The following is a 26,920-nucleotide window of genomic DNA, read 5'->3' on the forward strand; positions in this document are numbered from 1 at the left end:
AACAGCAATGGTCCTAAGATTGAGCCTTGTGGTACTCCCATACAGGCTCTCAGTTATATTTTCAGTTTTATCCTGAAACACTGAAAGCAGTACGATAAGCAGGAGTCAGGACTGAATCCAGTTTGTTGGCATTGATAGACAGATGGAGTTCGATGTGGAGCAGTAAGCTCGAAAACCAAACTGTATGGGGTGTAGTAGATTTTCTCCAGTTAGATAGGCCATCAGTTCTTTAGACACAACCTTTTCAATCATTTTTGAAGAGGCTGGTGGTATATTGATAGAGTTACAGTAGAGGTTTTTAATGGCATGGGAATATACCTTCCTCCAATGACTAATTAATAAAATGACTAACAGAAGTAGTTAAAAACTCCTTATAATTCTTTAGGGGAAAAGTATCAAGCCCCCAGGTGCACTTTGCTCATGAGTTTGGCTATAGTTTAGATATTTTTACGTACTTTATCATCATCATCTTTGTAATTGGGAGTTAAAGTAGTTTTACCAATTAAAATAAAGCAGATTGTATTTCTGCAAACTTTATTAATAAAATATTAATAACAAACATTAATAAAATAGTCATTAAAACTGTTTACAAAAACGAGACTCATTTTGTATGGCCCAGTTTACTTGAAGTTGTATGGATATATTTTTCAGGTGCTCTCTGATTAATACTTTTCCACAGTAATTTAGTATTTCTCTGTTGTGTTCTGATCTCGAGGAAGAAATTTGTTAAGTTGCCCTGTAACTTTGTTTCTAATGATTCTGTACATGCAGTGGTCAGTTTTAAGCTGTGATTTTAAATATTTGCTTTTAGGACTGTATCACTTTCCCTCATTTACTGGCGTAAAATGTTTTTTAATCAAAGCAAAGTTCCTTTTCTGTTATGCTTCGGAGGCACAGCTTTTATTGAATTTGGATAGAATTTCCTGAAACTTGAAAAATTTGAAGATTTGCAAAAGTTATTTTATTTCAGTAATTTAACTTAAAAAGTCAAACTAATATATGATATAGACTCATTACATATGAAGAAAGATATTTCAAGCCTTTATTTTTTTTATAATGTTGATGATTATGGCTTACAGCTTACGAAAACCCCAATGTCAGACAACCTCCTGCAGAATCAGGCACTGGCAGGGGTAGCCATCTGCAGCAACAAGTTGGGGGGTGAAGACAGGAAGACAGGACTATAGTGTCTTTCTTTTTCAGGCAAAACAGATTCAAACGTTAAATAAGCTTTCCGAGTCAGAAAGAGCAGTTGGGCGGGGCTTCTGTGAATAACATTTAACTAAAAAACCTGTTTTTCAGTAGCAAAAGCTTTTATAATATTCTAAGAAGCATCAAAGCATATTAATGGTGCAGGGAAACCAAATAATTCTTTATTTACTTAATTTTTTTTAAAATTGTGAAATGCTGTTTGCATTACAGGAAAGGAATCCAAATAGAGGAAACAATGAAAAGCCCAACACATCATCTTTAATGTCCACATACAGAAACATATTATAGCCAAAATCACTGCAGCAGGACAGAAATCTGATTTCAGGTATTTATTAATTTAACTGGTTTTATGAATCTGAATTTAGTGCTTTTAAAAGGATCATTACCTTTTCTTTTTTTCTAGCCTGCTGTGTTCCCATTCACGTTTCATCTCTGTGGGTCAGGCTGACCTCCACCCTGGAAATGATTATCTACAGCACAGCATGACCCACAGAGACAACACCACAAACACCGAGTGAAACAAGACACAAAGAAGAACATACACATGGCATATTAAAAGGGGAAAAAAACAAAACAAAAAGAACCCACACATTCATACACTGGCTTCTCCACCAGTCCCACCACTAAGGCACATTTACAGGTGATTTGTTCACAGAGTGAGGAGGAGACTGGTCTGCAGACACAAATGAACATGCAGGACGGATAACACACACTGAATCAATATGTGTCATCAATAATCAAACGAACTTGTCCAGCAGTCAGTTGACCTCATCCACAGGATCAGTAAAGTCTTTGGTACCAATAAGGACACTTAGAGATACAATCAATCAATCAAAATGAAGTACAGCTAATCAGTCAACAGAGAAACCAACCATCACCGATAATCTATCATTTTTCTTTTTTTCCTGTTTTGTTGGAATCAAAACGAGCAGATAATCAATCAGTGCTGATTAATTAGTAATAGAATCTATTGAGGAACAGACTCTTGTTTCATTTTGGATTAAACTTTGGCTGTAAAAAGAAAAGAAACATTGATCACTGATTGAAAACCTGATTTTTAAAAAAGGTAAAACAGACACACTCAATAACCCCTAATCCTCCAGCAGTAAAGCCCAGACCACATGACCCTGAGGGCCGCTCTGATTGTCTGATTTTCAAAACAAAAGTCTTGTTTAGGAAATATCCCAGCAGCAGCGTCTGACGCACAGATGGTGGGAGCTGATTGGTTCCAGCTGACCAATCAGAAATGAGTCCTTAAGGCCCCGAAAAAACTCCACAAACCATGAGTCTGTTTGTGCAAAAACCCAAAAAACAAAAAAAAGAAAAATCATGGAAACAGTCCAGTAGTTCTGGAGCAGAACCAGAACTTAAAGCTTCAAGTGTCAGAGGCACGGTGTGAATTTCAGCCTGGTCCCAGTGCCACAGATCCTTCATGGCTTTCCCACATCCACGGTGATCATAGTGAAAAGGTCAAGCTTCTGGATGCTCACCACCTGGTAATTCAGAGAGTTTATGCCGTCTTTGTACATGGTCTCTCGAGTGTGAGCAATCCGGTTAAACCTGGAACCAAAAACAGCATCCAGACCCTTCAGAACCAACAGCCTCACTCTTAAAACCACATTTAGCCATCATTTTAATTAGCAGTATGAATATTGATGAGTAATGGTACTTGTTAGACAATTGTGGATCATTATGGTTGTCAGTGTGCAAGATGATTAGGTCTTTAGCATGAATGCTCACCTCTGTTTTCTACACAGACATACATTCACTTTTCACTGATCACATCACATGCTCACACACACACACACATCACACGTTCACTGTTGCGGACACACACGACATATGTTCTGCAGGAGGGGGCCAGAGTTGGAGGCCTCTGAGGTTGGGTGCAGAACTCACAGCTCTAAGATTCCAACTGGGCTCCCCATGCGCAAGTTAAAACCGATCGATCTCTGTTCGTCTTGCTTTGTTCACGGGAATAAGTCTCTGAGTCAGCGAGGTCTATAAGTGTAGACCTAACAGTACTGATAACAATAATAACACATTTTTTGTGGGCGCCTTACTAAAACCCAAGGTCAGTGTTCAAAGCATAGAAGACAAAGAGTAAAAAGGATTTAAAAAAACAAAACAAAAAAAAACAAACACCATTAGACAATAATTGGAGTCGATGTTTAAAGAGAGTGAGCCAGTTTGAAGATGCATTTTTAGTTTTGAATTGAATAAGGGAAAAGAGCCTGTGTTTCTAATATCAGGTGGAAGTGAATTTCCGAGCTGGGGAACAGAGCAGCTCAAAGCTCTGTTCCCAAAAGTGGTGAGATGGGTGCGGGGAACAATAAGGTGAGTATCAGAAGAAGACATAAGGGAGCGGAAGGGACTAGCAACACAAGCAGGGAGGAGCCAGGTTATGGAGAGATTTGAAAGTGAAAAGCAATATTTTAAAAGTGATTCTAGACACTACAGGCAGCCAGTGAGGTGGCTGAAACACAGAGGTGATGTGCTCTCTGAGGGTGTGGGCGAGTTACGATCAAGGCTGCAGAATTCTGGAGTTCATCAAGGGACTTGTTAGGGAGACCAAAGAGAAGAGAATTACAATAATTCATCCAAAAAGTGACAAAGCCATGGACAAGGATGACAGCAGCATTGAGGGTAGGGCTGCCACAAACGATTATTTTGATAGTCGACTAGTCACCGATTATTTTTGCCATGAGTCGACTAATCAGATCATGCATCCATTGGACGTAAAACGTACAGCTTACTGCACCAGCATGGATCTGCTCTTATATAACTATCATTAGCTTACAGCTTTGAGTGTTTAAGGTATGTGCTAACTAAAAATAAAGACAAGATGATAGTTTATTCAATTTTAATGAAATTAGCAGATTGTCTTGGTGGAGTTTAATAAACGCAGCCGTCTGCTCCTTGCTATCTAAAATATAACAGGACACTGGAGAATATTCTCGAGCATCTCACACTTCTGATAATCAGTTGTCTGCTTGATGTTTATTCAGCTGTGTAAAAACTATAACTTTAATCTCAGCCAAACCGATTTACTCAGGAACAAATAAAATACTAAAAAAAACCAAACAATAACATTTTAAGTTATCTAAGTGACTCATATATCATGTTTAACCTGAGTAGCGAAAGACGGCGGTGGGTCTGAAAACGATTTACCAAGAGTTCGATGTTCTCACGGCTCTAGTGAGCCTTGAACCCCGGCTAGCTATCGAGCTAGTGGGTAACAGACGTCTCCGAAAACGTCGGAGCGCTTTTGAAAATATGTGGTTAGGGGTGGGTTTTTATAATAGATTCATTGATTAAAATCGATTCTGGCTTGGATAACGTAAAATCGATTCATTAAAATCCTGAATCGATTTTTTTAATATAAATTTATTTTGCCCAAAATGCCAGAATCTCTGGTGACATCTCACAAAATTTCAAGAACCACCAAACAGTTAAGACAGTAAATGAGAGCAGGAACACGGATTCTGCACATAGACTTAAACACACAGCGCGACCCGCGGATCAGAATCAGATGTTGCCTTTCTCACAGTCGGGGCTGAAAGCCGACAGCTCGCTGATTCTGATCTGTCGGCGGCTCCGCGCTTTGTGTTCACGCCCTTAATGAGCCGATTCTAAAGCTGTTAGTTTGATCTCTCTCCAAACAATATTGACCGAACCAGCAGCAAAAGAAGATCCAAACTACGCTTCACATAAACATCGTCATGAATTCACTCTGACTTTTACTGTTTTGCTTCCACCGCGATGCACAGCTCTCTCTCTCCCTCCCCCCTCTCTCTCTCTCTCTCTCTCTGTACTTCAAGAACAGTTTCGCTTTCTTCATTATTCGCTTGCTTGTTACGCAAAGTCTACTGTTGTTTACAGCGCTGTCAGCCGCTGTTTTTTCCCTTTTATATTCTTCCGAAAAGAAAACCTAATTTCTGCTGTTCAATACTGAACAAATTTAAACTTTTTAAAATTATTCAAAATGCAAAACGCTTAACCGTGTCTCTAATAAAACCGCTGTAACGTCAGAGGTAATGTTCATATGTTGATTAATGGTTTTCTTTCGTTTTTGATGTACTGCAGAATATTTTTATAAAATCCCAGGCCAGGAAAATCACCTTCATGTTTTTCTGTGTTTTATCTTCAGCTACTTTGACACAAAGGCCTCTGCTGTGATGCTCACACCTGTGATAAAGTCTTGCGTGTGTCAGCTTCCTTTTTATAGATACAAAAATATGTAAATGTACTGATCTGAATTATAATATTTCTGACTGTCAAAATTTCCCAGATTTAAATCGAATCAAATCGAATCGTGGATCGAATCGATTCGGGACCTTGTGAATCGGAATTGAATCGATTCTAGAAATCAGTGACGATACCCAGCCCTATATGTGGTGTCTTGATAAACTGAGCAGATATTTGAAGTTTACACAGCTACATTCTCGCCTGAAAATATGTTAAATGTTTATTTTGTGACCCAGAAAGAATAATTAAAATATCAAATATCAAAACTAACTAGCTGCCGCCATTGTTGGAAACTGAGCAGGGCCGCGCTATGAATTCTGGGATAGGTTTGGCCACGAAGTATACACCCGACCCATCCTTCAAATCTGGGGAAATGAAGGGCGCATTTGTCGGCCGCATTTGTCGGGAGTCTTCGAATTTGGACAGTCTTCGTCGTGTCACTGTAACGTAATCGGCCTACAAATGCGGTCACAGGAGGATGCGGTTCCTGAATTTGGACACAGCTACGATACCGGACGCTGCTTCTTCTTCTTCGGGTTTTAACGGCAGCTGGCATCCTTGTATATGCAATGCTGCCATCTTCTGTTTCAGTCCATTATTACACTCTTAAATCCTACTACTTATTCCTGCGTCTTTTGGGATCTTACAAAGCTTCAAACGATGCGCCGACTATTAAATTAGTCATCAACGATTTTGATAGTCGACGTAATCGTGACTAGTCGACTAATCGTGGCAGCAGCATGGAGGATGATGATGGGATAGAGATGACTGATGTTGCTTAAGTGGAAGATTAATAAAGTACTGTCGAGGATGACACCCAGACTCTTAACCTGAGTGGAGAGAAGGATGGAGTTGTCATCAATATTAATGGAAAACCTGTAGGATTTAGTTGAAGTGGAATCTGTGCTGACAGGTGGAGCTTCTATTTTATTACCACTGAGTTTGAGAAAATCAGAGAACTTTGGTTAATCTTCTTAAAGCAATCAAAGAGAGATGGGTGGAAGGGAGAAACTGGGTTTGGAAGAAATACACTGCAGCGGATCATCGGCATAGCAGTGAAAGTCAATGTTATATTTCCAAAGTATGCAACAGTGAGGAATAACATTGGAAATGAAATTAATGAAATTAAATCTCATGTGACAAGTTTTATATGAAGTGAAAACAGTTCAGGAGTGGGTGTACTCCAGCGTGACTCCCTGTCATCATGCAGAATAAACGACAGTGTGTGTTGTGTGTGTCTGGTATAACAAGCAGAGTTGTGTGAAGATGATTTGGGTCTGCACCTCTGTGGGTTTGGATCATTCATCTTGTCTCTGTTGTGTCGGATCATGCGGCACTTCCCGATTTCACCGGTGGCTCTGGAGATGGACATTCCTTTAGATGCCACCCTGAAAACACAACAGTTTTTTTAAAAGAATATATTTAAACTGTCTTTCTTTGATTTATATTTTTTAAATATAATAAAGATGGTAATAATTAATTTGTAGCATTGAATTATTTTTTGGTAATTAAAAATTTTTTTTATTATTGTCCAGGCATGCATTTTTTTTTCTTCATAATTTTATAATATATTTTATAATATAATATTTTCCAAGTGTTTGTAAATGTTACATATTTCCTTTTTGCCCCATATAAAAATGTTCTTTTCAAACGTGGGTAATTTTCATGCACATATTTATTCATTTTTATGATGATTCATTAGCTGATGAGTGGATAACAACACATATTTGCTGTCAATTCAAATCAAATAAAAGCCTCAGACACATAAAAACTGACACTGGAGCTGTGGTTGACCTGTAGACTGTGGATCATGTGACATGTGTATAAAGACGGTATGTGATGTAGGGCGGCTCGATTATGGCAAAAATGATAATCACGATTATTTTCACTGAAATTGAGATCTCGATTATTTGACGATATTTATTTAACCCTAACGACCTACCATAGAACCAAGTCCGCCAGAGCTTATATTATTTTTTTACATGTTGTAGTGCCATTTGTGGGAGCATTTCAAGTTGCTATACAACTGTTATAGCCCATATTTTAATAATATGTATGCATTAAGTCCATAGTAACTACATTAATTGCAAAAAAGTGCAATAAACTACAAAAAAAATTGAAAATCGTTTTTGTTTTGTTTTTTCACATATATTTCTACTTGGAGAAATTTAAGAGGCTTATCCCTCAAAACTTTAAATACAAAAAAGTTGGAAAAAATAGTTTACAACAACAGGAAATTTATTTTGAGTGTCTTCATAGTTTTATTTTGGAGATACAGCAATTTTTATATACTGCAGGAAAAACAAAAACAATCCTATGATGCAAATTTGCAAAGAAAACAGCATGTGCATCAAAATAAACTATTTCCAGCAGTGCAAGCATCCCAGAAACTATTCAGAAAAGTCAAACATGACCAGTATAGGCTTTTAAGGCCTACAAGTTAAAAAAAACAACTACATTTTCCGCGAAAATGACGTCACTTCCGGTTTCGGGCAGGAAATGGCGGACATGCGATAGTTAGCGGTGACGTCTGTTTCAATGTGGGAAGTGTTACGAACAGCTGATCGGATCGGCAAAGCGTGTTTCTGGAATATTATGTTTTTGTTCCTGCAAGCGCTTTTTATGCAATTTTTGCAAAGCTTTATGTGGAAGGAAACCGTGACCGAGGACAAGCTGATGGCATCAGATGTAAGTTTCATATGCAAAACAAATTATTGCGCTAGCTTACACAGTTCAGGTTCTACAGGGATTTAAAAATAGTTACACAAAACAGAGCGTGCAGCTCTGACCGGCTTTAAAGGGTTAACAATAACAATGTATTGAATAATGACTTTAAAAAAATAATATAAAATAGTGTGCAACACCACTGAAGTTTTTTTTTTTTAAACTCTCTTTTCAACCAACGGCAGTCACTCTCCAAATAACTTCTGCTTAGCTTTCCGAGCTTCCCTCGGGTCCTCTTAATCAGCGGTCTCCAACCTTTTTTGCGCCACGGACGGTTTATGCCCGACAATATTTTCACGGACCGGCCTTTAAGGTGTTGCGGATAAATGAGGGAGGGGCTAATAATCGGCTCAGTCATTTTTAATGATTGTTGAAAGCCCAGATCGTAATCGTGATTAAAATTCGATTAATTGAGCAGCCCTAATGTGATGCGTTTGTAATGACACGAGCGAGTCCGCTGCAGCATGTAAAGCAGAAAATGTACCTGTTGTAGATGTCATCGTCCTCTCCTCCCCAGCCCCAATAGTTGTTGGGAAAGCCGTTGATCTTCAAGTATTGCTCTTTACTCAACGAGGAGACGCCTCCAAAATACTGATTGTACGGTAACCTGCAGAGGACAAACAGGTCATTAAAGCTGACCGACATGATCGATCTTGGATATTAAAGGCAGAGGAGCTAAAATGGCTCATTTCAGACAAAGCATGAACTGAGGGACTGCACCAAGGCCTAATATAAGGTAAATTATTATTATTCTAAACTGTGAATCGTGCAAAGTGACTCTAATAAAGTCAAGAAGAAAAACAAAGCTGGACATGATAAGGCCTCACTCAGCTGCAGCCTGCAGAGCATAGAGGAAGCAGCTTTCACTTGTTCTCATAACCAGTTACCATCCTGTATTTGTACAAAGCAGTTTTGTGTAAACACTTCGTGTCGTGATCTGAGTGACAGTGGACATTTTTTCCTTCCATGCTCAGCCTGTTTTTCACAGAACAACAGCAGGAGGTGAAATGACACACATCAGCTTCTTTGGGCTTCCTGACAGGAAATGCTGCTGCTCAGGGACAGCGGTGACAGGAAACAGGAAGGGAGGTTTTCTTTCAGTACCCACCTCTTTCTCAGTGGTTTCAAAGTCTGTCTGTTCTCTTCACTAGAACTACACACTGTCTGCACGATTAACCCGGCCCACAATACAGATTCAGTGCTGAGCACATCCAGACCTGAGTACTGACACGTCAGCTCTGCGGGATGATCCGATGCCAAAAATGGCACTTTCGTTTCACATCTCACAGCGAGACCAAAGACAAGGATTTTTAGAAAGAAAAAAAAAAAAAGACCCTCATTTCTCAGCTAGGAATGCTTCAAGGAGGCTTTTTTTTTTAAATTTATCTCCAGCAGCAAGTCTCTTTTACTCCAAAACTGTGACTAATGAGTTCAATCACTTTTGTGTTATATAATTATCCCAGCCTCAAACACAGCATTACAGTCAGCAGCTGCACAGCCTCTCCTGTGTTGCAATGCAGTCAGACAGGCTGGAGGATGCAGCAAGAAAAAGGAAGAGGATGTTTTTCCTCAAAAACTTCTAAATGCATGCAAGCAGGGGTCATTTTTTACAGTTCCAGGGTATTGTTATGAACTAATCATGAGATAATTCTGCCTGACCTTGTGTTCGACCTTGGGTTACATAGCTGAGATAAACACGACTCCTTTAAAAGTCTCCTCCCAAAACATGTATCTGACAGGTATACGGCACATACTGTGCCTCTCTCAGCTGACCTCAACAGAACAGAGTTTGACACCATCAGCTCAAAGCATGACAAAGAGATCCTCAATAACAGGGTCAGGTTACAAGAAATTGATAAACCATTACTGTCTGTCTCCGTCCCATCTCGATGCACTAAAGTTGCTTTGAAGACAACAGTAGACTGCAAGTTATTGCAGACCTGGTCCCCGACTTTGAAGTAATCACTTCAAATCAACGAGATCCCAAGTTCATTGGAGATGGTCACAATAAATCTGCTTGTCTTGCACCTCCATTCAGTTTTCCGTAGCGTAACTGTCGTTTAAGTTTCTCATCCCTTTATTTCCTGTGGCGTCTCACCTGAAGCCGAACTTGTCCATGGACACAGACAGGTGCCGAGGCTGGCTGAAGCACTTGTAGGTGTTGCGGTCGTCCATGGGGATGAGGTCGACATCGCTGAAGACGAAGCAGTTGTAATCGTACTCCTTCAAGGCCTCCGCGTAGCCAATGTTCAGCAGCTTGGCTCTGTTGAAGGTCTCGTCGCCATCCTGACACACACACAGGTAATCACGGGGTTAAAAGTGCAGCACTGGTTAAAGAACAGAGTGTGAAGTTAGTCACAAAAAACACTTTCAAACTTGACCTGTATCGTAGAGTATATAATATAGATCAAATGTAATGAATCCATCACCAGGCAAACAATGATGTTTTTTTGTCTCCTTGTACAGCAGCTTCCTGATCGACCGGTTTGAAGAATGTTAGACAACTTGAACTGTACAAATATGCAGAAACTGATATGCGTAAAAGCCTCCCTCGAGGTAATACAAGATAAAGCTCAGTATGACCTTAAAACATTGCAGGATTTTGAGACAACACAAACAGTTTAATGAAATTTTACTGGGTTTAAAAATGTTTATGTCTGCGCTGACGTACGACTATCGTGTCATAAGATTACAGGGGCTACTTTCAATGCAGCCTAATCTGCATCACCCATTTAGTGGTGACAGACTTTGAGTCTCCTGCTACACTCTTAATCACTTTATGCAAGTTTGCAGCATTTTTCTTGCATTTAGTGTACTTTCTGCTTCATATGAAAAAAAATGACTTCCTTCAAAGAGAGAGTGAAGTCAGAAGAGCCGTTTAAGGACAATAAGACAGCACGAAGCTGCTCCAAATAGAGGTTATTACAGTGCACAGAAACTTTAAACAGATGGACGAAAACTAGAAAAAAAATATAGTTAATCCCAGCATGATGGATCATTCAAGCTATTAGACTGAGTCTTCTGGATTCCTCGGTGACTTGTTACCAGCCACCCAAATCTTCATACTGCCTCGAGGTGATAAATAAAAAACATTTAAGTCACACATCTGCACTACCCCATAAAGTAAATAAAGTTGGTCTGACAGCTTCAAGTCACATTGATCAAATAAAATCCTGTGTGTCTACACTCTTCACTCTTCAAAGGCACAATGCCCAACAAAACATCCTAATAGATAGGATTTCTATCGCACACTAGGGGAGTTTAAGGAAAGTTGACCGTTTACCTGGATGTCTACACTACATGGCCACCTGGCGGAATGACAACAATATAGGGAGTGCAGAATTATTAGGCAAGTTGTACTTTTGAGGAATAATTTTATTATTGAACAACAACCATGTTCTCAATGAACCCAAAAAACTCATTAATATCAAAGCTGAATGTTTTTGGAAGTCGTTTTTAGTTTTAGCTATTTTAGGGGGATATCTGTGTGTGCAGGTGACTATTACTGTGCATAATTATTAGGCAACTTAACACAAAACAAATATATACCCATTTCAATTATTTATTTTTACCAGTGAAACCAATATAACATCTCCACATTCACAAATCTACATTTCTGACATTCAAAAACAAATCAGCGACCAATATAGCCACCTTTCTTTGCAAGGACACTCAAAAGCCTGCCATCCATGGTTTCTGTCAGTGTTTTGATCTGTTCACCATCAACATTGCGTGCAGCAGCAACCACAGCCTCCCAGACACTGTTCAGAGAGGTGTACTGTTTTCCCTCCTTGTAAATCTCACATTTGATGATGGACCACAGGTTCTCAATGGGGTTCAGATCAGGTGAACAAGGAGGCCATGTCATTAGTTTTTCTTCTTTTATACCCTTTCTTGCCAGCCACGCTGTGGAGTACTTGGACGCGTGTGATGGAGCATTGTCCTGCATGAAAATCATGTTTTTCTTGAAGGATGCAGACTTCTTCCTGTACCACTGCTTGAAGAAGGTGTCTTCCAGAAACTGGCAGTAGGACTGGGAGTTGAGCTCGACTCCATCCTCACCCCGAAAAGGCCCCACAAGCTCATCTTTGATGTTACCAGCCCGAACCAGTACTCCACCTCCACCTTGCTGGCATCTGAGTCGGACTGGAGTTCTCTGCCCTTTACCAATCCAGCCACGGGCCCATCCATCTGGCCCATCAAGACTCACTCTCATTTCATCGGTCCATAAAACCTTAGAAAAACCAGTCTTGAGATATTTCTTGGCCCAGTCTTGACGTTTCAGCCTGTGTGTCTTGTTCAGTGGTGGTCGTCTTTCAGCCTTTCTTACCTTGGCCATGTCTCTGAGTATTGCACACCTTGTGCTTTTGGGCACTCCAGTGATGTTGCAGCTCTGAAATATGGCCAAACTGGTGGCAAGTGGCATCTTGGCAGCTGCACGCTTGACTTTTCTCAGTTCATGGGCAGTTATTTTGCACCTTGGTTTTTCCACACGCTTCTTGCGACCCTGTTGACTATTTTGAATGAAACGCTTGATTGTTCGATGATCACGCTTCAGAAGCTTTGCAATTTTGAGACTGCTGCATCCCTCTGCAAGATATCTCACTATTTTTGACTTTTCTGAGCCTGTCAAGTCCTTCTCTTGACCCATTTTGCCAAAGGAAAGGACGTTGCCTAATAATTATGCACACCTGATATAGGGTGCTGATGTCATTAGACCACACCCCTTCTCATTACAGAGATGCACATCACCTAATATGCTTAATTGGTAGTAGGCTTTCGAGCCTATACAGCTTGGAGTAAGACAACATGCATGAAGAGGATGATGTGGACAAAATACTCATTTGCCTAATAATTCTGCACTCCCTGTACCTCTGCCTTTTTTGGGGGGGGTAAAAAGTATCTCATTGAAGTGTAACATAAGTGTCTCAGGTGACTGCGGGTTTCCCCAACATTATAAACTGTATATTTGCATAATAACTGAAACAAGCTCACTGAATGAACAATGGGCTGTGAGGAAGACCTCACCATCTCTAAATCGAGGACAGAACCTAAGGGTGCATCTTTCACCATCTTACAATGCTGTTACTGCAGCCATTCTCCAACTGTTTGTGAATGGTACTCATGACCATTGTTCACAAACAGACCAGCAGTGAATCCAACACTCCTTCACTGATCCTGGTCCAGTTGTCCTTCATGATGAATAAAGGAGCTGTGAGCAGCCACGTGGGATGGATGAGAGAAACTTCAGAACTTCATGCCTGCTGCTGCTGTGCTAATAATAACTCGGGTTTCTATGGGAGCAGTAAACAGACCTCAGGTGATTACGCAACAAACGTGAGCACTGAGCAGGTGTGAAGGGAGCCTAAAGATGAAGGTTGATGTACATCTACATAAACGTAAATCTTCAGATTTTCCATCCAAAAGTACAGAAGCCAATTAATGGGTAGTTTCTAAAGTCTAAACCTGACCAAGGTGTATGGAGGGCCTAAACATAACTGAGTTCTTGTTAGTGACTAATCTTAACAAAGTAGTTTTTAATGCTCTAACCAAACAAGCGTTCTTTTTAAAAGACTAAACTAAACATATTTATTTTTAGGGCAAAATCAACCCAACAAAGGAGTTGTGTTTCAGCTGACAAGCACACAAAGCTAGAGATCCTTCAGGTGACTTCATGAGGCATGAAGGCAAGTTGAGATCTGCAGCTGCTGCAGATATCTGCATCACAGCAGCTCTGTAGCATGCTTTAACAAGTGTAATCATGCAAAAAAATAAGAAGTGCGCCCGAAGGGAACTGATAAAATTCCTGTTGCCAGAATGAAAAGATCCACAAAGAGGTTAGTAAAGCTTCACAGGAAACAAATACAGTAGAAACAAGTTGGAGCAGATAGAAAACAAGAGAAGAAGGAAGCCTGTATTACCAGTGCGACCCCCTCAGTCAACACCAAACGGGGGTTGAGCCTCAGCGTCTCCAGGGCCACAACCATTGATCAGAAAGGCCTGACATGCAAAGGGAGGGGAGGTTGGAGGGGTGAGGAGGGGCAGCAAGATAAGCACAGTGAGGAGGAAGAGGAGGAGGAAGGACACACACACAAGAAAGAGAAAAACAACAACTGTGAGTCACACAGAGAAACAAAGCAGAAGAAGAAAGTTCAGAAATCAGTCAGGTGATTGACTATGACGTTCAGTCTTCAGTCACTGGGGTCCATGCAGTTACAACAACACACACACACACTACATACAACAGCTGCGTGTGCCAGATGATGTTTGTAAACAGTCACTATCACCACATATATTTACTGAGTGTTAAATATTTATGATTCAAACCCTTCAATTTAAAATGATTATATTACAAAACTATTGTTTGTCATCTTCCATTCAATTGTGTGAAATTTTCATCAGCGACAGCCTCCTGCTGGCCTACGCGCAGACCGATGTTATATTAGCATTTATCTTAAATTAAGTTTTGTGTATGTTTACGTTAGCATATACCTATAGAGAAGGTAAATCAGCAGATATTTGAATGGAGGCTGGGAAACATTTGGATTAGGTTTGGATACATGCAGAGTGACTGCAGGTAAATTAGAAGATATTTGAATAGAGTTCCGTGGTATAGAAAGGCAAAACACTGAGGTCTTTGTTGACTGGAAAAGCAGGTGCTAGTTTACTCGTGTTTACTCGTCTCTGTTATTTAAGTTTTCTGCAAATGAACTCCCACGTATTTAGTGAATATTCATTCGTTAGGTCACCTGGGTTCACCTGGGTAGGTGTAAACTGACCCTGATTCTGTCTGCAGGTGGGGCACCAGCTCATTTACATGTAAATAACACCCGAGCTTGCTTATCCGTCCTCAGAGGCCTGGTGGCTGGCTTTCATCAAACCAAGCAGCAAAGATCCTCAGACCAAGCACGCAGATTGTAACTATACGCAAAGTTCTTATTCCCACACAGACAGCAGAAAGCAGCGCCCAGAGGCACAACATTTGGGAGCAATAACAAATTTCTAACAAGTTTTTAATTGATGGCCTCTACTGCATATCACAAGCTCTCCGGATGCTGTGTAAACACATTTAACATTTCAACTATGCAAAGATCCAGAAACACTGGTGACTTCTGAGCCCCAAAACTAAAAACTGTCCTTTTATTCAAGTAATCAAAAAATAATCAACACAGATGAGAGTTATTAATTTTGAATTTTTATTTCAATTCAGTTTTGTTTCCCTTTGTAGGATTTATCAGGAACAGGATCTAAGAAGCTGAGAAAAGACATTACTATCCAAACACAACACTTGATGTCACACAGACACATTCGTTTGTTTAGTTAAACGCATCATCATCACCTACATCTTGGAGTAGCAGAATCTGTCAGCTTATCAAACTGTACAACAATAGTTTATTTTGATAATAATTTGCCTGAGTGGGTTTTGTTGGGCTTAAAATAGATTTAAGCGTATTTACTTCAGTCCTGCTAAGAGAGATGTTAAATAACTCCTCTGGTAATCTATAAGTGGTGGGAGTAACTGCAATACAATGAATCTTCCTAGTAACCAGAGTCCAATCTAAACCTAAAATTGTTTGAGATGGGTTACTGATCCGACTCGAATTTCAGCTCCAAAGCCACTAACGCTGTTAGTGTTGCTCCAGTTTGTGTTGTGCTGATAAGCCTTCTGCACAACACAAAACACAGTGAACACACCCTCTCTGTGTACTTAAGCAAAAGCCACCAGTCTTTCAGTCACACAGTTTCCAGAATCCTCAAAAGTATGTGACACTGCGGCCTGCAAACATCAATAGCACTAGTGATCACACTCCCAGTTTCCAAGAATTCACAGTAAATTCTGCTGATTGAAGAAGCTTCGCGTAAGAAAGAAGTTTAGAGTTCTTACTGTGAGATACTCTGTGAACCACCTGTGGATTTTTATGTTAAACAATCATGATGTGATTGAAGAGTAGACAGAGAAGTTCAAAGGTATTTCATTAATTGTTCCAGGATTGAAGCCTTTTTTTAACCACTGTTCTCCACCCTAAGAGGAACTTTAAGAGCTTTACATCTGATAGCCACTGCTCCTTTTTAGTTATAAGATGGGGTCCAGTTCAAAAAGAGGCAAAAAAATAAATAAATAAAGATTATCATCTTATTTTTAAACCCCATGGCTTGCTTTCATTACTTATTTTTCTTGTTAATCTAATACTCAACAGTAATTTTAAAGGTAGTTACTGCATTAATAAAAAGTTTGATTTTGTACAGAGGCCTTATTATAAATGGTTTATTCCTGTTGTAAATCAATAGTTAGCTACATGAATAGCTTAACTGACTGGTATTTCTGGTCAGAAGTAGCAAGATCAACCCCCTGCACACACCCCCATCAGTCACATTTGATAAACTTCTTTTTATCACTGACAGCTGCACACTGCAAAACAAACTCCTGCCATCGCACAGTAAGGGGGAGTGATAGTGAGGAGGAAGCACCCAGACACAACAGTGTATTTAATGTCTCCAAACTGATTATTTCATGTAAGCAACAAGCTGAAGCTTGAATTCCAGGAATGTATCTGGCGTTGTGAGGCTAAAGAGCCATTCATGCCAACACTGGCGTCACACAGGCAGGAGACCTGATGTATTATTTTACTATTTGTGAAACCAAACTCTGGATAAACATGCTCTCTCTCATTTCATTTTTACGCAAAGAGGCCAACAGTCCACCCTGTCAAGTAAACAGTGGAACTTATACACACAGGATTTTAATTGTCCCTTTGTTCTCATGTATGAACACACATCGCAAGTGTACCTGGTTGATGACGTAGATCCCGTAGTCGAGCTGCTGCCTTTGCAGGATCGGGTGCAGATAGTACAGCCAGTACTTAAGGTGCTCTTCTCGGTTGCGGAACGGGATGATGATGGCCACTTTCTGCAGCGCCTCGCAGTCTTTGGGTTTGAAGCGTCCGCCCGGCTGCACGTTGGGGTTCTCCTTTTTTATCAGCTCCAGGTTTACAGGAATGTTAAACTCCACTCGCAGGGGACCCACTGAGGACACAAACACCAACATCAGAGAGACTGACTATAGAGTAAAGGATCAGCACAACCTTTTCAGGTGGCCACAGCAGAGAGCTTCACCCACAGGCAAAAAACTGAGACAAAGTATTATTTAAAAAAAAAAAAAAAATAGAGTGTAGAAAAACAAAAAGTTAAATAATATATAAATATACAACAACTAGGCCTCATTCACTAACATCCACATGGAAAAATACAGTAGGATAAGCTAATGAATAAAAATTATTCCAAATATTCTGGGAGACAGGCAGGTACCCTGGGAGTGCTGGACAGGGCCATAGAAGGCCCTTAGCCCATATGGCATTAGCCATAGAATACCAGAACTGGCAGGTCCACCACTGGCGTCCTGCTCGTCACAGATGAGAGCAGCTTCACCGTGAACACATGTGACAGCCGTGAAAGCATATGGAGAAGCCGTGGAGAACAATATGTTCCCTGTAACATTGTTTAGCATGTATGTATTAGTATGTAGGGTCAGTGATAGTCTGAGAGGCATATCTATGGAGTGACGCACAGACCTCCACGGGCTCAGCAACAGCACCCTGACTGCCATTAGATATCAGGATGAAATCCTGGGACCTGTTGTCAGGCGATACACTGGTGCCGTGGGCCCTGGGTTCCCGCTGGTGCACAACAATGCCTGGCCTCATGTGGCGAGAGTATGAAGGCAGTTCCTGAAGGATGAAGGATTTGATACTACTGACTGGCCCCCACACTTGCCTTACCTAAATCCGATAGATTGCGCTCAAAACTTATGTTTGGCTTATGCCAAGTTGCAACTCAGACTGTCCAGGAGCTCAGTGATACCCAGGACACCATCTCATCTCATCAGGAGCATGGCCCAACACTGTCAGGCATGCATACAAGCAGGTGGGGGGGGGAGGCATACAAACTACTGAGAACCGCTTTTGAGTTGCTACAATGAAATTTGGGCAAACTGGACTAGCCAGTCACACCTTGATTTTCAGGGTTCATCCCTCTGTGAGTGATAAATTTCATTCCCATCAAACGATGCGGAGTCCTTTCATGCCAAACATATCACCAAGATAACCAGCACCGCCTCCCATTAAACTCTGATGTGTTATAAGCATTATATCTGAATGAATGAAAAGAGCGGCCCCTGAGAGACGAAGTAAAATGTATCTGAGGAAAACTGCTGTGAAGAGTCTGGTCACATAATCGTCAGGACAGGTTAAATGTGTTTGTGTACGCCTGCAGCGTGTTCTTCCAGTCTGTTCTGGTTTATTCTGACTGAAATGATGTGAGCACAAACAGCAGGACAGAAAACTGTTTTTGTCCTGCAGAACATTTTCCAACCTTCTGCAGTTCTCAGTGTGTAATCAGAGAAATATGCTGCTGCAGAAAGCGTCCAAAAGTCCAAACAGCTCATTAACACACAAAGATTTGCGCTCTTCATCCAGAGAGCAGTTAGACGCTGATCTCAGGTCAACAACTTTTATACAGCCTGTATATTCACGTCATTTTCCTGAACACGGAAACATGTCTGCCCGCGCGTTACGGACATCTCTGTAACAGTGACATCATGCTAGACCAGTGCCAAGAAAACTACAGCTAGAACAGAGTCCTACTCATGTCAGATAAAATGTTCTGCTCCTCTGCAAGTCCAGAGTACAATTTCTCACCGTGTGATGGCGTGTCAACAGAAACCAAACAGGACTCCCTAACAGAGGAAGCAGGAGCACAGCTGGAACCATTTTACCACATCCTTCACTGTTAGCCTTCCACTCGTGGTTTCAGCACAGTTTCACATGTTAATATGTTCATCTTTAAGCCACTTCAAGCTGCTTTCAGTTGGTCATCCCTCTGGATAAAGATTTAAGGTCAGCTATTAAAAGATGTACGCCTGTGTGAGATTTGATTTGTTAAATAGAGCAGCGTGCAATCATATTTCAGGAGTTTTGAGATATCCTAATGGAGTTTTGTTTGTTTTTTATAAAGGGGGAGTTAATCTTGAGCTGAGTATTTACAGTCATATACAAAAGTTTGGGCAATGGCTCAATTTTCTCCCTATGATACAGTGAACAACAATCATAAGCATGTCATAAGTTTCAAAGACTTTATTGCTAAATAATTCACTTTTACAGTGTAGAGTCCGTATTTACAGTTGTGAGTCTCCTTCATAACGTTTTCAATCCTCCGTAGCATGCTGGACTTACCAACACTCCTAGCTAATCACAGTTTGTGCTTTTAAAGGACTGCTCGTAGGTCTTCAGTTGAATTAAAAGTTGAGAAGTTTCCTGCCAATGGATACAAACTGCTGGATAATGTCACTTTGCTCCTGGATCATTCAAGCTGGTCTTTGAGGAGATTTAAGGGCAGTCTTTAAAAAGCAGACTTGCACAGATCATTTTACTGGAGCTAGAAGAATTTGGACTGTTTTTAAGTGCTTGTTTGATTCTGAAACCCGAAGGAGCGCTTGGACCCAGAAAGAGCGAATGGCAAATCATATCCACTTAACAAGCGGATTTCAATGGTCTTTCTTTACTGTGAAAATTCAAACCTATTTGATAGTGAGGGTTCACTTCAGCCAGTTTGCCATCTATGAGATTGGAGCAAACACAAGTCACTTGACCTAAATAACCCCACAGCTGACCAATCGACTGATCCTACATACCCATTACTGACCTCTGGCTGTCAGACCGTAGATTACATGGAGCCATCTTGTGGCTCCACGTAATCTGCCCAATACTTGAGTAAATATTAGTTAGGATAATAGGAGCTTTTGGTCTTACAGAAACAAATAAGTGTTGTAGAGTGAAACCTCTTTATATGACACAATGTCTGACAGAGTTCACAGAGTCAAACCATTGATCATTTTCACTGCTCATTAATAACCAAGGAGAGCAAACTTAATCCGGCTCAAACAGAAAGAAAATGGACAGTGTGCAATGAATATTAATTGCACACTGCAAAAAATAAATGAATAAATAAATATATAAATGTCTATAGTAGATTGTAAAAAACAATCTTTTTTGTGTAGCATGAACATCCATATATTGGGTAGATAAAGCTATAAAGCTTATGAAAATACAGTTAAAAATGTATGTTTTCTGTCACATTTTCTAAAGCTGTCTGTACGAGGTCACAATTTTAAAAATCCACACTTTCACAAGTTCTCTGTGTAGTTAAAAGTCAAGATGGGTTCAGACTAGTTCGCACTCAGAAACCAAAGAGTGCGATGAAGCTGAATGTCTGTGGGCTGACAGAGCTGATCTGAGAGGTCTGAGGGGGTCCGAGAGGTCACAGCTGAGGAAACGGTGAGATCATCAGACTAATAACAAACATCCTGATCAAAGTTACACAAACTGATCAAACTGAAAGTCCAGACAAACACGCAGAGAGGACGTTTATGAAAGAGAACACAGAACTCGTACTAAAAGTGTACCTGCACTACAAAATATTTTATAACACTGTCTGCACCTGTGATTTGGAACAGACTTGTTTTAAAACCACAGTCCACCTCATAATGGACACAACTCATTCAACCAAAAATGCAAAGCACCTCATGAATATGGATTCTCTCCTTTTAGTTGCAGCACTCTAGCTAAAACCTGCAGTAGGCTGGCGAACTGGTTCATGGGTGCTGCTATGCCAAAGTCACAGAGGTTGCAGAACAAGACGAGGACTCCAAGCTGCAGTCCAACACGGAGGAGATTGAGTGTGTCTATGGGAGGAGAGACGCACTCGAGAGCCAGCTGGTCTGAATGTTTCCGCTAAAGGGGCTCTGTAAGCGTTTTTTTATCTTATAAATTCCAACCTTGACATGAGGTGTGTGTGTGTTTGCATGTGTGTGTTTATAAAGGAAGCCTCAGGACTGGAAACCTCAGGTCAGATGTGAACATACAGCATCTGGTTTCCTCTACTCTACCTCCTCAGAGACTCGTAAGCCTGCAAACTGCTGCTGCTTCTGTCGGCTGTTTCTCACAAACAAAGCATGGAGGACAAGCAGCTTTAGCAGAAACCCGAGCTCCAGCAGAAACTCAGAGGAGGAGCATGTACAGAGGCTCTGATTGGCTTGCATTATCTCACATCTGGAGAACATCCCAGCACCTCTGACTGCATCCCCACACCAGGAGGAGACATGAGGAGAGAGGAAACACCTTATTAGAGATCTTTAGATCACAGCTGGATGACACTGAGATTTAATGTGAGCCAAAACTACGAAGTTTAAAAGTAACCGAACACCTGGCTGCAGCTGTACGTTGTATCTCCTGAATGCTGTTTGGACTCCAATCAGATGAACTCAAGAACACACAAAACTCCCCCATAAATCAAGCCCATTCTGGTGTTTAAACTAGAGCCATCTGCAACCCCACAGATTCATGAAACCTAACGTGGAGGCAGCTCCTCGTGTTCTTCCACCTCATCTATTTAAAAAGTAACGACACACACAACAATTACTCTCATTTTGGTTATTTCAATCTTACTGCGCGGTCATGTGATATCGAAAAAAGTTGTTTCCAGCTGGCTAAAAAATAAATAATGGGAAAATGGTAATAAAGTTGAAACTTTTCGTTGTTTTGGGATTTAGTTTGTAATTTGTAACCGTTCACAGACAAAGATGAGTTGGAAGAGGTATTAACTGGCAGTAATCCTCTTCGGCCAAAATCAGCACAATACTATCATAGGAATGATTTCTCAGCTTGAGAGATTCCGGCCCTCCGAGGAGCACATGAATGCAAAGGTGCATGCACTCTTATTATTAAAGCAAATTAATCACATTTTTGAGGTTTAAGACTGTGAGGAGTGATTAAAATTTTAATATTTTCTGTCTAATTGGTTTACTAAAAAAAAAAAAACCCAAAACAAACATTAAAGCTTTCCCACTGCTAGATTTAGCATGTGTCCATGAAATTCATACACATATGCAATTTGACAAGATTAGTCATTTGAATTCTCCTTTATGGAAGGAAAGGAGATAATGCTGTCCCATAATTCATAGTGATGCAGACATGAGAAGCCTTAATAAGGAGGAAGAATGGAGTTACACTGGATCTTTTTTTTGTAATGACTTTTTCATGGTAACAAACTGTTAGCATGAAGGCAGAGCACAAGTTCTTATCAGTCGTACTTCAGAGCTATCTTTGACCTCACGACAGAAGGAGGCAGGAGGTATTTTTGGACCGAGATGTCATTTAAGCTATTTCCAGGTACACTTCAAAACATATCATGTACCACAAAACATATTTGGTTAATCTAGTCCAGGGATCTCAAAGTTATTTTGCATCATGGATCAGTGAAAGTATATAACAAAATGTGTAAAATTACAGAAAATATAACTGCTGACGGTTCATTGTCCAGACTGTCCTGTAAATATAACATATGAAGTTTTTGTTCATTCACAAAAGACTTCCTTGAACTCGCTGGGGGGGGGGGGAGAGTAATTTCTATACCAGAAGGCAGAAGGTGACCTTTTTTTCTTTGTGTATCTATTACTATTGCAGGGAGGGGTCTTTTATCAATATAAAAAGCTGTAAAACCTATGAAAAATACCTGATCAAGTCTAAAGATCTCAGCTAAATTGCAAAGCCTTGTCTGTTCACCTATCCTGATACTGGAGCAGATCCTGAAGCTTGAGCTTCATATTTAGATCATACTTTTAAAACCTGTAAGTTTCATTTCTGCCAGCATCACTGAAAGTAGGTGCTCTCTAATGCCATAAAGTGGGAACAGAAAGTGATTTGTAACTCGATTGTGCAACAGGCAAAAAGAGTACAGGAATGTGGCTTTAAGGCAGCCACATTTCTGAATTAAACTCTTCAAGTGCCGTTTTCATTTATTTAATATCATAGAGGTATGGACTGTTTGTTGGACAAGATGAGCACGTGAAGGCGTCTCTTTGAGTAACTGTTCTCGCGCCTCTTCTCCACAGCAGAGTGATGTGCCATACGTAAATAATAACAACCAGTATGAACTAAGTTTAGTAGATAAAGCTACCCTAACTGTAGTTTTTGTCAGGAAAGGAAGACACGATGTCCAGTGTGCTGCTTTTTTCTGCCACGACTCATGCTGTCACAGCATCGTCAACCTGAAAAGGATAAGCGCAAGAGAATGGATGGATGGATCTTAAACAATGTCTTACCCCTGCAATAAGGCAGCATTTCCAACCTCGGGCAGTTATTTAAAAAAAATCCAGCTCCACAAACCGTTTCTAAAACAACAATTCAAACACTCAAGTGACCTCATTTGTTCTTGGTGATGAAACTTAAAGGAGCAGTACAGTATCTTGCTACAGAAATACAGTGAGGTGTCGGGAGGGAACAAGTACACTATTTAAGCCCCAAATGCTTGGTTTTAATTGTTAGTAATCTGCATTTATGCCGTTAAAAAGTAAACGATCGTGAGTCGTGAAAAGCATATTTATTGTTTTTGGTAGTTGAAGCTAAAGTCTGTTTGAATAGGTTATTAAGTCACAGAAACCAATACTGTCACAATTATACTGCCCTGTTTCCTATTAAAATGTGAGGACCGAAACTAGTCAATCTCCGAGGTTTGTGCTGTTTTAAACCTTTAAACAGACTGTGGACCTCAGAACCAGGGTTCTGGCTAGTCTTACCCAGCAGGGGGGACGTCTCGGGGCATTTCTCCAGCTTCTTCACCGGCTGCTCCAAGACTTCCCCCTCTTCGGAGACTTTATCCCCGTCTTTCGCAGGCTCGAGTCCGGAGGTCACCACCGGGTTGTTATTCTGGATCTTAGGGATGTTATTACTGGACTGCTGATTCTGAACGAAGGCGAGGCGGAAATCGTAGGAGCGGACATAGAAGACCACAGTGACGGCGATGTGGAGAAAACAGAGCAGCACCACCAGCTTACAAATCCGGTGGAGGACGCCGAAGTTGACGGAGGACTCTCCGGGCATCCTGGCTCGCACAGTCCCGGAGGTGTTTCGTTAAAACCCGGCCGATGAAGCGGAAATAACGTCTGTTTCCCCTGGTCGCTTAATGTTATCTGCTTTCAGACTCCATTTTCCTGCAAGTTGTCGGGAAAGTTTCCAAGTTTCCTGTGATATCCGGTTAAAATAAGAGCGAAATGTCGCGGGAATAAAGCGAATAACCGAGACGTCAAAAACAAAAACGAGCTCCGTCACGTTCAGGTGGATGGTAAATTAATTAGTTTGCCCCTCAGTTCCGGTTTAAAATAAACTCACAGCTACGCGGCTCGGAAACTATGCGTCTCCGTTAAACGGCTCTTTTAAAGTTGGCTAACAAACGTTAACAAATCCCGCAGAAAAGTTCTGAAAAGTGCTCGAGAGAAACATCCGCACGTCAGTCAGTACCGGAGCCGGGAGCAGCAAACGTCAGTTCGGAGGGTGAGCTGCGAAGTTCCGGAGAGAGTGGATAAACTTTCGCGTGCCGCAGAGGACACTAACCTGTCAGTGTGACGAAACTATTGTGAACACCTCCGGTTTCAGACTTTCACAATAAAACACAAAACCACCCGGAGTGCCGTTTCTCTAAATGCTTACTAATAAATTATATGTTATAAATTAATCCCACTGATCTGTCAGTCAGTCAGTGAATTAATCAATCAAGAAGTCTTTTTCTATATAAAACATGGATGTATCCATTGATAAGTTTTTTTTTCTTTTATTGACAAACACTCTTTTTAATATAACACCCCCCCCCCCCCCCACACACACACACACACACACTCCACCCCAAGGGAGGGAGTAGGTAGTGTCGGTTTGTTCGCATCCACAGCTTTAAAGACATATTAGGCCTTGCATTTGACCTTTACCTTCACTCTCACTGCCCAAGGCCAAAGTTAATTGAAATAAAAATTCAAGAAACCATATTGAGTGTTCACATATGAAAGGGCAACACACTTTTGTACCTGTGCAATACAGTACCCTAAAATGCCACAATGAGGCACATAGTGATTAATATAACATTTCAGCCAGTTCTGCTCCAATCATATAGATAAACATAATAAAAGAAACACCTCACCATTTAATCTGTCACTGTTAATCAGCTATGTACCACATGCCTTCAAGTACTTTCATGATCATTTTTAAAGGCCACTGTCTTAGCTAATTATAGGCCAATCTCCAAGCTTCCTTTTATCTGAAGATGGTTTATTTGAAGAGATCCAGTCAGGTTTCAGAGCTCATCACAGTACAAAAAACAGCTTTAGTGAAGGTTCCAAAAGATCTTCTTATCCTAACAGTGGAGAGGCAGACCCAGGCCAAACTGTAGAGGTCAGAAGAATTGTCAGATGATTAATGAGACAACATCGAATGTAAGAACTACTAGAACTCAAATCAGAAATTATTGTTAAACATAAAAAATATACAACTGTCAAAATTATCAGAGCACCAAATCATTTAGGATGTATCAGATTATTGAATGAAATTACTCACATAATCAGTTACTTTTTTCCTATGCTAATATGCTAGGGTGACGATAACACCTGAGAATAAAATTAGCTAAACTCTTCTTAGCTCCTAGCCAGACCTTTATTTTGAAGGCAAACGCAACGATTTTCCTGGAGGAAGTTCACGGTAGTGAATTTGAAGAAGAGACTTGGCTTGCGGTTATACAAAGCAGTGACGTCTTCTTACCGCCTACAGACTTCACAAATCTTTTATTTGCGTTATGAATCATTGATCTTCCCTGAGTCAAGCTAGTTATTCTTAAGGATTAAAGGCTGTAAAGAAATTAAACGAAGAAGACGAAAAAATAAATAAATAAATACATAAAATGAAATGAAATGAAATAAATCATACTAAAATAAAATAAAATTACTTAAATCAAATGAATTACACAAAGTAAAATAAGAGATAAAAATAAAGTACATTAAGACAAAATAAAACAATGAGAAGAAACAATTTAATAAACAACCAATAAACAGGTAAACAACAACAAACAATGCTTCAGTTAAACAAACAACAGAGTTGTCGTTACTTAAGTGACAATCAGTTACGTACCTTTAAAACAATGACTACATTAATTTAATATAAATGCATTTAGACGATTAAGCAAACAAAACTAAAATAAAATAAAGTGAAATTAATTAATTGAACATTGAAAAATTGGTACAAAATAAAAACTACAAGCCAAGTAAATTATCTGAAAATAAATCATATAAACTACACAAAAGAACTTAAAAAGTATAATAAATTGTTGACATGAAGTTTATTATTACAATCTGAACGGGCTGTGGTAATTTACGAATGTTTACTGCGCCTCCATGTGGTCAAAATGTTGAAATACAACAACAAAGTTTTCTTAATTACACCAATCTCAGTAATATCCGTTTGGGCAATAGCACATATAAATGAATGATATTGGTGGTGTCTGGCCGTGTCAAGAACTTTGTTTTAAATTCAGTCTTCGCTTTAATCCAAAAATCTATAAAAAGTTGATAAAACAGTCCCACTCTCTCAAACTTTAGCGAAGATCTGCAGCACTCACAGATTTCAAAGATCCTGATCTGCGCCACAATGAAAATATTACATTTAATGCTAAAAAAATTATACTAATCAGGTTAAAAGACACTATATCTTTATAAGATATTTTTATCTCTATCAGATCAGATAACCAAAATTTGGAGACAACATTTTAAACCATTTTAAATGAAATTTATCCAGTTAATGATTTTATTACACTAAGATTTAAAGAACAGGTAAATCACTGTATTTTTGTAACAGTGAGTCAGAAAAAT

The 26,920-nt window shown here is 40.0% G+C and overlaps 1 protein-coding gene across 1 annotated transcript; it reads right to left on the bottom strand.

The window, feature by feature from the left end:
- Positions 1-1,349: 1,349 nt before the first annotated feature.
- b4galt1l (DP-Gal:betaGlcNAc beta 1,4- galactosyltransferase, polypeptide 1, like) lies at positions 1,350-24,633 on the bottom strand. Its single transcript, XM_085285660.1, has 6 exons — positions 23,813-24,633; positions 16,973-17,208; positions 10,283-10,470; positions 8,669-8,791; positions 6,744-6,848; positions 1,350-2,772 (listed from the first exon to the last, which is right to left on the bottom strand). Exons 1-6 carry the CDS (start codon positions 24,114-24,116, stop codon positions 2,643-2,645), a joined length of 1,086 nt encoding a protein of 361 aa, XP_085141786.1. The 5' UTR covers positions 24,117-24,633; the 3' UTR covers positions 1,350-2,642.
- Between the last annotated feature and the right edge of the window lie 2,287 nt (positions 24,634-26,920).

This window comes from Mchenga conophoros, linkage group LG2 (assembly GCF_057382185.1).
Source record: "Mchenga conophoros isolate Kocher_MC1m ecotype Shallow Benthic linkage group LG2, M_conophoros_male_GT1.1, whole genome shotgun sequence".
Lineage (NCBI taxonomy): Eukaryota > Metazoa > Chordata > Actinopteri > Cichliformes > Cichlidae > Mchenga > Mchenga conophoros.